The sequence below is a fragment of the Leuciscus leuciscus genome, assembly GCF_965113295.1.
Source record: "Leuciscus leuciscus genome assembly, chromosome: 22".
In the NCBI taxonomy this organism is placed as follows: domain Eukaryota; kingdom Metazoa; phylum Chordata; class Actinopteri; order Cypriniformes; family Leuciscidae; genus Leuciscus; species Leuciscus leuciscus.
In genome coordinates this window covers 16,342,579-16,359,637 of record NC_138746.1, presented here as the reverse complement: position 1 = coordinate 16,359,637, position 17,059 = coordinate 16,342,579, and the positions used below count along the sequence as shown (strand labels likewise).

The following is a 17,059-nucleotide window of genomic DNA, read 5'->3' as shown; positions in this document are numbered from 1 at the left end:
AGACTAGAATATGTTGTTTCACAGTCTCTGTGGTGGTAATTTTACTGCACAAGAACTTCTCATGTTAAATGTTAATTCGAACTCTCAAGATGATAATTAAACCTATCAATTTAGGAAACATATTTAGAAAAAATATTCAGGAACAACAGTATCTGTTAAGTGTTGTCAAAAATATCATTATTTCGATATGTATCGATACGGAAATATCTGAAACTGTTCAAATACTTATTTTCCACAGTACCGATACACTGATATCAGCAGCACACTCTCGCTCTCTCTTCTCTCTGATGGTGAAATGACACACACCCGTCTCATTCGCTCCAGTTGAATTGTATTATGCATAATCGTACTCATTCCCGCAGGTTTCGCTCTCACACCAAAAGCGCTTGCAGCGCTGTTCTATAATTGGCGCTCCCATAAAGCCGCCTCTCAAACAGCTCGAGAGTACCAAATTTACTTATTTTTCGTGGCTTATTGCACTTAAATAGTCAAATACATACAAAGTTGTCAAAATGCCTGTCTTGCCAAGTATTCAGGTAAAAGCAGTCAGTTTTGGAACATTGAGAGAACACGTTGTGTAACAGTATATTGGGTCCGTGCATTGCTCTTAAAGTGACAGCAGCCTAATAAACCTGCTGCTGTCTGTCATGTTAATCAAAGAACAAAAGACAGAGAAAATAACTCACTGATCTTGTTTTATAACTTTACTTGTAAGCATTAATCTGTAATATATATATATATATATATATATATATATATATATATATATATATATATATATATATATATGGCAGTTTTCCCCATGGTATCGGAAATGGTATCGAATATCTATATTTTTCAAGGTATCGTATCGAAGTTGGAAATTCCAGTATAGTGACAAAAGTAGTATCTGTCATACTTTACAACCTCAGTGTGACTGGGTGGGCTAAGTTTCTGAATACATCATTGACATGTAAATCATATTTTATTGTAAGAAATCCAAGTAGTTTCAGTAGCTTGTCCTCCTGGGGAGTAAGTTTTGAGTAATAGCCTAAATGTTATAATATTTTTTACATGTACATATCAAACTTGAAATTCACATTTTTGGAGTACTATTGCTGATCTATAAAACAACATTGTCATTGTATATTTGATCAATTATATCTCTATGAGTGCCTTTGTCCAGTCTTTAACTTGATTTTCAACAAGCCTATTTCACACATCACACATTCTGTAAGTGAAATGGTAACAATAACAATTTAGAATTAGTGCTAATGTGCCTAATAAACCACCAAAACTAGATTGAAAATGGGATCATGCACACAGACTCTTCAAAGGAGAAGCAGCCTCGAGGTTCAGATTGATCAAACGAGTCAGACGAGTCTTTTTATGTCCTCTGAGGTATTTAAGGTTGTATCTCTATCATGGGGTGCGACAGACACCCTTATCCAGGACGTCTCTGTGTAATTACATGCGAGAGGACCGTCATTTGAACACCGCTCCCCTCACTAGATGAAAGACAGGTAAGACATAGTCATGTAATTGGCCCTCTCGTTGAGGGAAGAGGAACAGAGAACGGACGGGTTTGTTTCGATATGTTCTGTTTATCCTTGTTCCCACCGTTTCTCTCTCTTTCTTTATCTCCGACTGTCTCCAGTCGATTATGGGTCATTATTTCCAATGTGTCTGTGCCTTCAGGACAGATGTGTAAATTGTGGCGCTAAAGTGTCCAGGCCTCATTTAGGACAGATTTTCGCAGTCCACACCACATAACTGTCACTCGACCTAAACATGCTCACTGCTCAAAAACGAATACTTGCTCAAACACAGCTGTAAGCAAGCGTATGAGACGTGGGTGGACACATCAACTAACAAAGACTCGCTTTTTTCCCCGTCAGATACACTTGGTAATTTAAATCAATGAAAGAAAAGCTTTCTTGCACTTAATAACGAGGATGTGTACACAGCAACATAATCGTTATTTGCTACTGACAGCCTGCGTGATGAAGATTTAAGCAGCAACTGACTGCGAGACACATGCCTTCTTTTCTCCTCCATTTTACTTTCAACATTCTAGAACTAAAACTAAAAGTACCAAATTTGCATTTGGAAGTGATTATGAGGGACTTGACGTTACAGTGATGGCATCTCAAAATAATAATAAATAAATATATAATTAAAAATAATAAATAAATAACAGTATATAATAAGTAAGAGTAATGACTAAAATTATAATAATGAACAAATAAATAAGTAAATAAAAAGAGAAGAATAAAATAAAGTAAATAATAGGGAAAAAAAAGAATATGTAAGTGAACAAATAAATATATAGATATATAAACATATAAAATCTGTTTCGCAAAGTATAAAATCTGTGCATGGGAATAAGTTAACCCTCACAGATCCCTGTAGAGTCTTTGTTGTGCCTAAATCCCTGTTATGGACAGATGGTAACAAAGACCTCCACCAAAAGTATTTTCTGACCCTGGAACAGAAGTTAGTCTTTCATGCCAGTTTGTTTCTTCCACCTGTCTACTCCTGAGTGACATACTGTAGGGTACAGCTCTTACATCTCTCCTGACAGACCGGAGTACACACACACAAAGACTCCCTGTGGGTCTGTCCTTCCGAAAGCATCTTCTATCAAACCTCTCTATCACACGGCTCAGTGTGGATGTCGGTCTGTCCCAGCTCAAGTCAGCTATTAAGATTCAAGTTTCAGTTGTTTAATGTTAAAATGCTACACATCACACAAAAGGTTGTGAGGCTTAGCTGCGCTGTGTGTGACATAGTAGAGACAGCTCAGATAGACGCTTTCAGACAGAGTGATTTTGGTGCTATAGAAAGAATAAGGCCAACTAATTTCAGCTCTCTCTCATTCTGCAGCAAAAGACGAATGTATTCTGTCATCTTCAGTGCAAGAAACAAAATTTATTTTCAAAACAGCAAATGTCTTTTTTTATTGTTATTGGCTTTTTAGCAGTTGGATATTGAATGGTTCATGCTCAATTGTCCTATTTTTTTATGATTACCTTTGCCGTCATCTGAAGTTCTTCTTTAAAAACAATAATTATTTAACAACACTGTAATCTTTAGCAAATCTCATAATGAATATCCATTTTTCAAACTGTACGTCAGGGGTCGATAACCTATTGGCATGTGGAGGGAAAAATCACAGACAAGTGACAATAAGCTAAAGAGGTGTATGCAATTCATTTAAATAAAGTCCGTCGAAATTGCATACTGACATACATTTTGGGCCTATTTTAGTCAGGTAGGCTTCAGTGAATATCCTTCTGTGCGCCATAAAGCTTGCAGACCACTGCTGTACATTATAATGTTTTAGGTGTAGTGTCTACAGTGATTTATTTAATCATTTATTTATTTATTTATTTATATTTAACAAAGTATAGACTTTGACTATAAGCCATTTATCGGTTATGTGACATAACATGAAAATATTGAAGTGCTTGCTGGTTGAATTATCAGCTTATTTCGACCAGAATTTTAATATACATTCATCTCTACTTATTAAAGATCAATTATTTTTTTAAACTTGAAAATGTAAATCAATCGTTTTTAAAAGCTACAAGTAAGTTTAGGCATCACACTATAATGATGTACAATATCAAATATTCATTTTCATTTTTAGATTTGCTAAAGATTACACTTAACAGAGTTATTAAATCATTAGTGTTAACTTTAAGTGAGTGTTAGATAATAGCAAAGTTAACCTTAATGAGCAAGAACAATTAAATATGTAATATTAGCCAATATATATCCAATATCACCAATTAATAAAATATTTATAATAAAAATAAATAAATCTAATATCATACAGTCAAACAAACCCCAACACTCACTGTAGAGACATACAGAACTCCGTAAGGAGAAAAAAAACTCACACCCCTGGTCTGACAACATGATGTCAAAAATCATTCTTTAAAGAAAGTCCCACTGCTTCACTTCAACATTAATCAATCAAGAAGAAACACCCTGCCCACATCTCAGCTTTCAGATCAATAAACATCTTCACAGCCTTCATGAGTGCAATCCTGCTCCCCCTCCCCACAGACCTCAGGTCTGGCTCAATTCTGTGCGGAGTCCGGAGCGAGATGTGCAGGGGCGGCGGAGTTTAGAACGGGCGCGCGGAGAGTTAATGAAGCCACACCAGTCAGCATGGCCGTCCATCTGTTTCCTTAATCCTCGTAAACATGAGCCACACTGTGATAGGGCGCTAGCCAACCCCATTGCTGTGATTTACAGACATAAGGACAGTGCTCACTGTGAATGGATGGATGGGCAGGAGGGGTTTGGGAGAGTGTTGGCCGTGACAATGTCCCAGTAAAGCATTGGGTCTGCAAGTAGCTGCACCGTGCTCCACTCACCTGCTAATCGGAGCAGAGAGGTGGAGCAGAACTGAGTGAGCAGAAAGGTGAAAGTGAGGTCGGCCGTGCCGTCCATCTGTCCATCAGCAGGTAAGAGGCTTGGGGCACAGAAGATGGGGCATAAGTAAAAATACATGTACACACAGAATATCCATATATTACGTCAACAATACACGCAAAGATGACAATCTAGATGGGATTGAGGTAGTGTCAAAAGACAGAGCAAAGCATGTTGGGTTTGCACAAGTGAGGTGTGTGAAAACACACCTGATTGACAGGCTTTATGAACATGGACTTGCTGTGAATCCCAGTTAAGATCCCCTCTGCTTCACTGAACTGTCCAATCCGTGCTCTCTCAATCATCCCATCACCTAAAACCTGTCAGGTTCTGCTATCTCTCACACCTCTTTTAAACCGAGATGGTGCTGGTTCTCGCGCCAGAGCCCACATTTCAATTGACAGGCGAGCTGAACAATGACATACTGTAACTGGCTGTTACATTGGTTGTCTTTGTTTACAAGTTTTTTGTGAACATATTTTAACATTAAAGTAATCTGGCTTTCCTGATTTGATTCCGATTCCAATTCATTTGGGTATATTTCATTTATAATATTCATCTAGCTTATTTTGTTCTGCTAATGAAATAAATTATACAGTATTTTAGACTCATTTAAACCAGTAATTTGTCTTTTTTAACTGTTCATGAAAAGAACCGACTTGTAAGTAATGTGTTTCAGATATCAGGATACACTGGTTGCACTGTGTTTTTGATTAAATAAAAATATCGGGTTCATGAAAGTCATTAAAACTTTTGTTTGTTTTTATGTGCAGCTAATAAGGACAACTCAACTGAAATACAGTATTTTTATTGCATTAAATTCAACATGGACTGCAAAACATTCACAATTGATATTGGGACTATTCAAATGAAGACTGTGATTATTTGAAAAATCTCTATATTTACCCAGTTCAAAAGCAGGTTTAAGGAGCATTACAGAACCAATTTATCCTGATTCACCTTCTTATGCAGTGGAAACACATTGAACATTCAAGATTGGGCACCGGCACCAGAACCAGAACCTGGTTGGTGGGAAAACTGCACCACAGTCTGGGAGTCATGCCAGAGGGTGTGGAAGCGGCAACAACACGCACTCCATGAGGATTAAGCATCACTATTCTGCCTGTTCCAGAACAAGCCCAGCTGTCAGGGTGCAGCCAAAATCCACGACACTCATCCCAAGGGCGTTGACTGTGGAACCAGGCCTCTTGGACTAGACATGACCTGCTTTGGATGAGTAAAGATTGACTGTCAATTGGGCTCATGTGTAAAGGTCAAATCCTACGCAGAAACTCCAGTGCATAAAACATTTACTGCATTGCTGTTACTGTGAAACTCTATTTGAAGATCTCTCTATCTCTCTCTCTCTCTCTCTCCATCTCTCTCTCTCTATATATCTCTCTCTCTCTATATCTCTATCTCTCTCTCTATCTCTCTCTCTATATATAATGTATTTATTTATTAACATGTATACACTTCTTGAGTGTCAAATACCACATTCTCATTTCCTGGTCAGCAGAGTCAGAGTTGCTCTGTTACAAAAGCACATTGTGTGTGGCCTTTTACATCTGGCACAAAGAAAACTAAAGCGACGCCACAAGAGGACATTACTCTTTGGTCACACACCATCAGACTGCCTTTACCAGGACGCCACACACACAGGGGACGTTTCGTTCCAGCACTTTGACATTGAAAACCAGCCGGTGAGCAAGCATGTGTGTGTTCTAGGGTAAGACATGCCACATCCCTCCCAAGAGGTCCCCTGCAGCATGCAAACCATGGTAGAACCCTAATAAAACCCCCCTAGAGATCCTCAGATCCCCATATTCCTCTATCCCTGGGGCAGATGGGAGTCTTAATAGGCGTTAAACTCCGAAAAGATAGGATTCTCTACACCGCCTTTCAAAGGCAACTCCACTAACCCCCATCACAATAAAGGAGCCAGAAAGAATGAGAGCACATGAGGGAGTGTGCAAACAGGAGTGGAACAGAGATTCAATGGACTAGTAAAAAGAACAAGAGAAAGGTGTTTGACAATAAAACAAATTTAAATACTGAAAAGAGATGATGGCTGAAGAAATGTATATAAATACAAATCTAATTTTTCCCCATTTACAATTTTTATGGATTTCTGGATGTTTTCTCATAAATGTTTGTCTAATCAAATGAATTCATATAAAATGTACAATGTAAAAACATTTAACCACATGTATTACCTTTCAATAATACAGTATAAAAAAATAAAGAAAATATATCAGTTGATTCAGTGATAAATATATCTGTGATTTTTTTTTATGAACTATTATATTAGTATTTCTAGAGTATTTCTGAAAGGCTATTATTTTGTGTGAGGAATTTTGAGTTTGTGTGTGTTTTTAATTAAATCCCAGATTTGTAGGAATAGATAACCTTTCTACACTTGCCCCATACACTATTTTGAGGTGTCAAAAGTCAAAGTTATTTCAAGCAACAATCAACAGCATTCCACAGACTTGCATATATTCCTTTATATCAGTGCAAACTATCATCTCTCCTCTATGTGAGACACAGAAACACAATTATATAGTCACACCTGGGCATAAGCCACAGATTGGCTGAGGTCTAATCTTCAGGCATGGACCGGGTTGAACTTCCTTTGAAGGCTAAGAAGATGAGGGAAATCTCCATGGCTTCAGAAAGTCTCTTTCAAGGCAGGAAGCATAAAGGCAGGTGGACCGCAGGAGACCTATTCACGTGGCCCTGGCACCACCGCTTCCAGACCCCTGCCGAAAGGAATCCGACATGCTACCCAGACCCCCACAGGCACCATCAGGGGGTCTGAGCTGAAGGCCCTTCACTCCTGATTTTATAACTCTTTTAACTTTCACATATTACTTTCAAGATCTTGATGCAAGCAGTCGTTTGCCAGTCAGGCTCAGAAAAGAAGATTAGAGAGCACACAAAAAAAAGACCAACTTTACAAGTCACATCCATCTATCAATCAAAATGATGGGTTTGAGTTCTCTAGCCAGCACAACTCAAAGCAAACTGTTTGACAAACTGAGCTCCTAGATGTCTGTCATGCAGTTGGGCTTGGAATGGAGCTACTGTATGCAGCAGTTGCTGGACCCTGCCAGACACAGCAGCCTGGGGAAAGGCTTTCCGCCAAAGACACTGTTGGCTTGGCATGAGCATTGACTGCAGGTCTGGCTCATTGTGAAATATTCAGGCATTGCGAATTTCCTAGAAAGGAAGAGTGAAGATTGGAGCCATTATGTTGGCGTTAGCAAGAAAAAAAAGATGGAAGGCTTGGTCATATGTACAGTAAAGCCCCACGAATTCCGACTTAAACATGTCGGCTCTTGGCGGTGTTGTTTGTGAGAACTGAATAAGAAGTGTGACTATGAATGGAAAGCCGAAACAGGAAACACAAACATACACTGTCAGTCACTCCTTCGCTGCCTAAAGGAGGTGCGAGCACGCCGACCCCTCCTCCCTCTAGCCCTTCACCCCACAAACAACCCCACACACGGTGACAGAAAAGAGTCCCATTCAGTTCTCTATTCAACCCCGGCACAAAGCCACCCCACCGAGTCATTCTTCTACGGACCCCGTCACTCTCCGCCCCTCCGACCCACCACCACCACCCAGCTGCCGTAAACCCGGGAGGGGTGAAGAGCCTCCCTCTCTTGTATTCTCATTCAACTATCCACTCCTCTCTTTGACTTCATTAAATTCTCTTTCTTTGCTTTCCCATCATTCACCCATCGCTTTACACACAATGTTCCCCCTCAACTTTTTCTGAACGGCTTCTCTGTTCCTCTAGTTCACGTACCCTTGAAGTCAATGTTTCTGCTGCTGCTGCAAGTCCAACAAGAATTTAGCAACATCAGCGGTCGTTATTGTATAATAAACCCAGACAGGATGATCAGGACCCTGATGTGAAGCTGAAGAGGTTTATTTTGTGATAATGACCATCAGACAATGCTTAATTTCAAGACAATACTTACCAAATAAATAAATAAATAAATAAATAAATAGACACATATTAATTTAAATATTGATTTGAGTTGAAATTAGTTATCATCTAACCTAAATTAGAATAAAGGATCTAGTCCAATATAAAGTAGAAAACAATCGGCCTATTAATCTGCAATCAGAGTTGCTTTTTACATCGACTGGTTAGCTAAAATATTGTAAAAAATTCTTCTCTATTTTGAAGCCGACATGAAACAGAAGTTACGATAGTCTTTTCTTCCCTATAGTGATGTATATCCGAGTGAAACGGCTTCTTAAAGAAAAATGTAGGGCAGGACTTGATTTCATCCTCAGGAATTGATTGGATTGCAGGAAGTTGGGCGTTATGAACTAATATATATATATATGTTTGCCAAAATAGTTTTAACTACATTGAACTATCCTGGTATAAAAATACAGGCAGCAAAATGATGTGGCAGACATGAAAGTAACATGGTATGTTGCATGATCAACAGTGAAATGTACAATTAAATGGTCATTATTATACATAAATATATGACTGCTGAATGCAACTATTACAGAGACCCGTGTAATAAATCTTTTTAACCTTGTCTCTTCTTCCTTCCTCTCCCACACTCTCTCTCTCCTGTTTGTTCCAGATTTATGGTGGCGTACATGCACAGTATTGGCAAAGCATTAAAAATGTCCACCATTAATACAGAGAGCTCCAGGCATCGATAAGAACATTAATAAAAACATCTCCACTCAACGATATGCTCATCAAATGCTCCTTTCTGTCGCTGTCCCTCACTCTTCATCCTCCTTTCGCCCCGTCGTTGTCTTCTTCTCTCAGACTGTGCCAGGGACTTAATGATGCTTGAATGCCAATGCTTCTGACTCTTGACTTTTCAATCTCACTCTCTTTTTTTAATAAAGTCTATTTAAAAGGCAATCCCTGGGCTCCATCTATCTCAATACATCTCTCTAAGATATATTTCTCTGGCTTCACCTCTATCTCTCCCATTCTTAAGCATTAGATAGATACGGCTGCACTTTCTGAAACTGTCTGATCTTCATGCTTCACACACACTTTTCCACATAAACGCATGGGTCATTCTGTATACTAGAAACACAAAATCAACAGAAAAATCAGGTACTTGAGAATTCTGAGACTAAAAACGTCCTTATCTGTACAGTAAAGGGTGTATGCATCAGATAGAAGTGTTTGGCTGGTGAATAGCATCTCATTTTTAATGCTCTGTGAAGTTTAAAATATGGATGCACTGATGTACACCCCCATACATTTGCACTATAATTATGATTTTAAAAAATACAGTAAAAATTTAATATCGTGAAATATAATTACAAAGTTTTCTATTTTCATATATTTTAAAATGCACTTAATCTGTGTAATGGCAAAGCTGAATTTTCAGTGGTTATTACTTGGTCTTTAGTGTATAATATAATATAATATATATGAACTAATATATATATATATATATATATATAATGAAAATGTCCCTGACACTTAAGATGCAATGAGTTTAAAAGGTACATTATATCATTACGGGAGTGCGAAGAAGTCAAGAATTCTTGGAAAGGTGTGAAAGAAATGATAGTGAAGATCCTTGATGTTAACATTCCACTTTACTTTTTTATTTCCTTAATATCCTAAGGAGATCAAGTTAAAAAAGAAAGAGTATACATTCATGATTATATGTATTCTTCAAGCAAAACGGCTAATTTCTTTAAATTTGGAAAAGTATTTGTACACCATGTATAGGATTGTTGGCTAAAAGAATGGTAACAAATACGTCAATGGAAAAGATAACTTATATTTTAAAGGGTTATAAATATACAGTTTTTGATGGAGTTTGGGGACCATTCAGATCATTCTTAAAATGTGGTGAAGTTGGAAATGTGTTAATAGAAGACTAAGAAAAGAGGTGGTATTGAATATCAATGTAAAATACTGAGAAGCTTTGTTGTTGTTGTTTTTTGTTCTGTTACATGGTAATGTACTATGTACATGTGTATAGTTAAAATGTAATAAAACAATAATAATAAATACTGACTGATACAGATATGTTGAAAATCATCTGACGGTTCAGGATGTAATCAAGTCAGGCGATAATGAAGTGCTACTAACAACTCAACAGGTGTCTGTCCCGACACACTCACACCTGCATGCACAGACAACACATGTCCAATACCACTTCAGGATTCTATTGCATCATAAACAGATCACAGACACAACCATAGACTGCTTTAAAATATTAAAGAGGGCCACTTTACAGTGATGAATAATACAGTATGGGGGGGTGAGTTGAAAACCAGCGATCTCCTCACCCCTCTCTCTGCCTCCCACAGTGGCCATAAAGCTAATGCACACCACAAGACTGGCGGTTCAGATCTCTGCCAGACCTCGCACAAATCCATGCATTCTTTCCTTTGCATTTCCCTTCCTCTAAACCTAATTACAAGGCTTACTGGTTCTCTTCCTACTTAAGTTCTCTCTCCTTTCTGCCTTTTGTAGATTTTGCATTGAAAACTGAATTTTGCTATGTGTATCTTACATTACACAGCAAGCAAACTCAACCACAGATGACCTGTTCTCAGATATAACCAATTATCCCCCCACGCCCTGGACTACCAGCGGAGAATTCCGGCAGCCTTGACTGGGAGGATCCAACATGTTATGCTCTCCGAACATGAAGGGCATGCAAGAGCACACCTCCCTCCTCCATCTTGACCTTAGGCACTTCAGCTTGACCTATTCCCGCCCACTTTTCAACCAGCAGTGCTGGCCACTGGGCCTAAACTTAATCCTACTGAGTTCAGAGCAGTCTCGAGTGTGTTATCTTCTCCAACTCCCAAAACACGCGCATGCAAATCCAGACAGTGCGACTCCATTACTTACACGTCTCCCGTCTCGATCCAGCTCAAGCGTGTATACAGGGATGTTCAGCCAAACAAACACACTTGTATGCATACACACACACACACACGCACACACACACACAAACAGGGAGGAGAAAAGCTGATGGGGCAAAGGAGACAGAAATGGGTTCCTGGCAGTCTGGGTAATTAATGTGTATGTCAACACTAAGAGAGCTGTACCATACAGGAAATCTGAGCTCAGCACATCCACAATACAGACAGACAGGAGGGGGGAAAGGTAGAATACAGGAATGGACAGAATGAGAGAGAAGATAAACGTTATCCATCTTGACTCTGATGTTTTATGGATGATATGAAATATGTGCTGGCATCTCCTCAACGAGAGACGGGCTTCTGTAAAATCTAGATGGTTCATGTATGCACAATGAGTTTCTCGCATACTGTCTGTATAGGGGAGACCGGGACAAATTGTCACACTTTTATATGACTGTGAATATTTCTCAGAGTGGGTTTATCTAGTCCTTTTCTGTATGTCTTGATTACACAAAAAAGCAACTGAACATTTACATTGTTATTGTTTAGGACAAAAGACGCAGATCACTGAACACAAATCCAGCAGGGCATGTTGTCTCACTACATTATTATGTGTCACAACAATATTGTTAAATTTTAACAGGAAATCAATTATAAAACACAATTCAATTCATAAAACGGCAAAACTCTAGAAGCTGATGTGCAAAAACATCCAAGCAATGAAAATTTGTATCTATAGATTTTATAAATGTATAATATTAAAAAACACGCGTGACAACTTGCCCAAATAAATATCCTCACAACAGTTTTCAGCTTTTCAGATCAAATTCAAACCCTTAGACTTCTTAAGACCCTTAGACTTCTTCCCCGTGAGACAACTAGCCCCGGTTTCATCCCTATTAAAACCCCCATGGCGAAATAGGCATGTTTTCTACGACGGACTCTTCTACAGGTAGTTCATTAAGGGGAAGGACACTTAAACTACAGTACACATCTGTCTCCACATCTTAAGTTAAATCAACCTGTCCTTTTTCTTTCTGATTTCTAACTCCCATTGGAAAACCAATCAGCTAAACGCTTTGAATGTGCAATTCCATGTCAATCTGATTACATATGTGGCCAGAGAGCAGAGAGGGAGAGAGATTTCTTTGACGCTTCATTGCTTCCCGTCACGTCTAAGGTCAGACAGAAGGCAGGCTAGCCTTCATGCAGAAACAATAACACATCACAACATGATCTACTCCTGAATATTTCTCCTTTGTATGATATGTGTGTATTACATCCATAACTTGTCAAATATGTCAGCAAATGGTTTGGTTATTTTTATTATTCATTTTCAGAATGAGTTTTTATAGGAATGTAGAACTTGCTGCACAATCATCGCTGCCAAATCAACTTTGTTTCCTCCAAATTCTTCTGTACAAACTCATTAAGCAGTAGTGGGCATCTTAGGCCTAGTATATTACACCAGACAATTTATTACTCCACAAAATTAAGCTTTAAAAGCATCTTCAGAGAAATAACTACAACCACTTAATCAAGAGCATGTGCTAAAAGTAACCCTAAACTACATATATCCGAAAAGTAAAATAAAAGAGAGGGACAGATTTTAAAGCAGCACACTCAAATTCAGAACTCACTATCTCTGCTTTCCCTCAGATGTTGTTTCCTTTTTTGTACAAGGTTTATTTTTTTCCCCTGTCTTTCAGGAGCCAGGAAGGCATTGAGCTAAACCTTAATTACTCCATGAACACCAGGGGTTCTGCTTTTTATCCGCTGCTTGGAAGCTCAGCATGGCAAGCAGAAAGAGAGGAGATCAACAGAATATTCCTCTCTGAAGGGAGAGAGAGAGAGAGATGAGTGCACATGCAGCAGTCACATCCCTTCATCTGGTTCTTAGTTACCCATCACACTGCCTTACTAGATAGATGGATGGATAGATAGACAACTGCACAGGTTTTAATATTTAAACTGAACAGTACTACCTGTTATAATTCAGAGATAATGTATGGATAGATTTAGTAATGTGGAACAAAAGCAATTATTTAATGCATGTTTCTCCATAATTCCTCTATTAATGCTTCAGTCTCTCGTGCAAGGTTGTAGCAGCTTTTAAGCAATAAAAAGTGTAGCCTAATAGGCCAATGTAGCTTTATTTTAACTACACATGAATGATCTGATTATAGGCTATAAAAGAAAATGAAAAGGCATCACTTATACTTGATAGTCGACAAATGTTGGGAATTACAAATCCTGCTTGACGACCTCACTATCACTAAACTTATCTGTGTTTTGGGTGTGTACGTATGAATGAATACCTGCTTAGAAAACGCACTCCTGCGCTACCGTATGTTTAAAGACGAATGTATAATGAAGTGGTTAGTACAATTTCTTAAACTGTAAAAAATGCTCGTACCTGCATGTATCACAAAGGTTGCGCAGAGTACAACTAAACCGAGAAAGAGAGCGGGAGGCTGGTCGCGGTGTATCCACGCTGAGAGCATCTTCGCCCGGTCACGCTACTGCCAAATTCCCCCCAGGTGCTCTCGCTCCAGTCGGCTGAAGTCTCGCTGAATCCTTTGCGAAGGATACTTCAAACTGTGTGAAATGTGGAGGCGGGTTCCTCCTCAAACTTCACAAACTTACAAAAAAAGACTGCACCGTGGTTTACAATAAAACCTACTCACAGTCTGCTCCAGAACTTCCCCCAAATAAGGACGCGATAAAATTGGAATTACAGTTAAACAAAATGTTCAGTTAAGCACACTGCAGTCCTCGTCCGTAGAAAAAACAAAACAAGATAGCAGCCAACAACCTGCGTAAAGTTCGTCTCGTTCACAACTCCACTGAACCGCTCAACGCGTTTTCTCTGGAACACTTTGAAAACAACCGAATCTTCCGCGAACGAATCGAAAACAAAAGTACTTGACAGCTTTATTCCTGCTGGGACGAGAAGAAAAAGTTGTCCGTAAGCGTTGGATATAATGCCATAGTTGTGAGATCTCCGCTGTTATCTGTGGAGCGCCATAGTCCTGACGCTGCCGCTCGTCTGTGTCTCGAGTAGCTACTGAGTGTAAACACACGAACGCGGGTATGAAGCGCGAGCCTCCAGACTCTCATCTCCCATCAGCCAATCATCAACCTTCTCACACACACACACACACACACACACACACACACACACACACACGCGCATACATGTAGGCCTATATTTTAATGATAGTTACAATGATTTTATTATTTTGCAATATTCATTGTTTCTTAATCAAGGCGAGCTGCATTACTTTGCCAGTAGTAGTAGTAGTATTGTTGTTGTTAAAATGTACTATATTGTAAACATAAAATAAAATTGGTTTAGTTATGTATATAGCCATGCTATTCAATTTTGGCTTTACCATGTAATTGCCTGTCTCTAATTCTGATCTTCTATGATTATAATTAGGCTAATTAAGGGTGGTTTGATAATGAAGGATTGTTAGAATGTAGGCTGTTAATGATAGATTCAGTAATAGTGTTAGTAACACAATTACAATTCACAGTCATGCATGCCTCCCAGCATTTTTCAATCAGGTTCAATCAGTGCATTCATGAAAGTGTTTTCAAGTAAACCACAAGAGGGCGACAGATCTTATATGTGCTTTTGAGTCATTTCAGATGCTGAATATAGACTAATTGTCCAGCGTGTCCATTTGGCTTCATTGCTACAATGCTGCCCTTCAGAACACTGCAGTCAGAGCTCTCTGGTTTTGGTTGTGTAATCAGGGGCTAAAATATAAACAGGTTATTCAAGGCCATCCACTTACCTAAGGAAGCGGAATCTTTTGAACTGTAATTGTAATGCAGATAGAGGAAGACCATTGGAGTCTGGGAAGGGCGGAAGTTCCTGACCTGCAGTATTGCTAAAGCATACATGGGAAAATGCTCCGTAAACAACTATTTTAAGTTTATAATTTATATTTAATGAGAATTTAGACAGATTTTTCAATGTTAAAAATTGTTTGCAGATCTTAAATTGAAAAAAAAATCTGACATATAGGTTTCATGGGTGCACAGCACTACTTTTACTTTGTCTCACCATTTATCAGGTTAAATTCTTGTAGGCTACGCTTTATTTACACCTGCTTAAGTGGCTAAAAAATAAATACCCATCCTGTGAAGACACGTTAAAAATGGTTGTTAGAAAAATAAATTCTCATTAAAAGTTTCAGACGATGTTCTTGTTATAATGACAGTGTCTGGCAGTCTTTAATACAAACCTGACTTTGAAAGCTTATAATTCCAGCAGACCAGTGATGATTCCCCCTTAACTCTCCCTCTTTAGTGTTTCATGGAACATGGATGTATTCCAGAATTCACCTGGTCATAAAAAATAAAAAAAAATAAAAAAAAGGATTTTACAAGCACCAAAAGAGTGAATGATTGACATTACTGTTTACTGTACTCACAGATTTGTGAGCATGGACATACAGAATGACTTTGCTGCTTCTTTAATTCAGTCAATAAGACGTTGCCACTATAGCTGAGAAAACTGTCACGATTTGATACTCTGCCAGTGTCATCGGCTCAGATAAGTTCAGAGCTTACTAATGGAACACGGTTTGCTTTCATTACCTCACATGCATATCTCAAACGCATCTTCAGTTACTGGGCAGATGGTAATTGTGATAAGATTTGCAGTGCATTAGACTGAATAACGTTGAGATTAATTGGAAATGTAACTCATGATGAGCTGTGTAACAGTGAGGTGAGAGAAGATAAGGAGTGTGAGGGACATAAAGAGAGGTAGAGAGTGACGGAACGGTGGGGGTAAAGAGGATGAATAATGGAAAATGATGCTGTTTACTGGAGAGAGACAATGAGAACATCACGCACATGCTATTATTGTCATTATAAGAAAGATGCTCAAATAAATGTCTAGCACTGCTCACATTAAATGAGCTTTGTCTTTCAAATTTTGAAAAGCACTACTTGTCCCTTAAATTCATGAAGGGAACCCCTAAAAATAGTCTGTAAGTAATGGAGTGGGATAACAGAAAATTATTTTCAGGAATTATCGAGCTGACCCAAACCACAGACTAATTATCCCTGCTGCGCCAGAAAGGAAGTCATGCCATAGATTTCAAGTAAGATATGTTTTCTTCTTCTGATCATGCTATTAAGCTTTATTAGGATGGTAGCCTCCATGTTCTCATGTTACACCATGGTGTTACATTACAACTATGGGCTGTATGTATGAATATGTAATATACTGTACATAAAGACCATTAAATACTGATACTTGAACACACACACACACACACACACACACACACACACACACACACACACACACACATACATATATATATATATTCTATATATTTTTTGGGGGAAATTGTTTATTTTCACCTCAGTGTTTGTGTGTGCAGGTCAGGTTTTGCAAACTTTGTGGGCAACATACATCCTGAAAAACCTGAAATCATTTACATTGTGGGAACCTTCACACATAAAGGGAATAATGTTTTAATTAAAAAAAATAAAAATGCAAAAATGGGTCATATTTAAGTGTAGGTGTAGGTTTAGGATCTAGAAAATAACTAGAAAAATAATTAACTCAATATTACACATTTTGTTCCCACAAGGATAGTATAACCTGACCAGACCTGCATTCTGGGATCCTCCCAATGGTCCCCATGAGGAAAATGACTAAATAATGTTTTAATTAAAATCTAAAAATGCAAAAGGTTTCTGCGTGGGTTAGGAG

The 17,059-nt window shown here is 38.4% G+C and overlaps 1 protein-coding gene across 4 annotated transcripts in view; it reads right to left on the bottom strand.

The window, feature by feature from the left end:
* unc5b (unc-5 netrin receptor B) overlaps positions 1–15,245 on the bottom strand; it is a 57,199-nt gene extending 41,954 nt beyond the window's left edge. For 3 of the 4 annotated variants that reach the window (XM_082154784.1, XM_082154786.1, XM_082154787.1), the window contains exon 1: positions 15,120–15,245. In XM_082154784.1, coding sequence (XP_082010910.1) covers positions 15,120–15,228 — 109 coding nt within the window. In that variant the 5' untranslated portion in view covers positions 15,229–15,245. Of the gene's footprint in view, positions 1–13,732; positions 14,397–15,119 lie in introns of those variants that run through there. The other variant, XM_082154785.1, reaches the window with a different exon arrangement.
* Between the last annotated feature and the right edge of the window lie 1,814 nt (positions 15,246–17,059).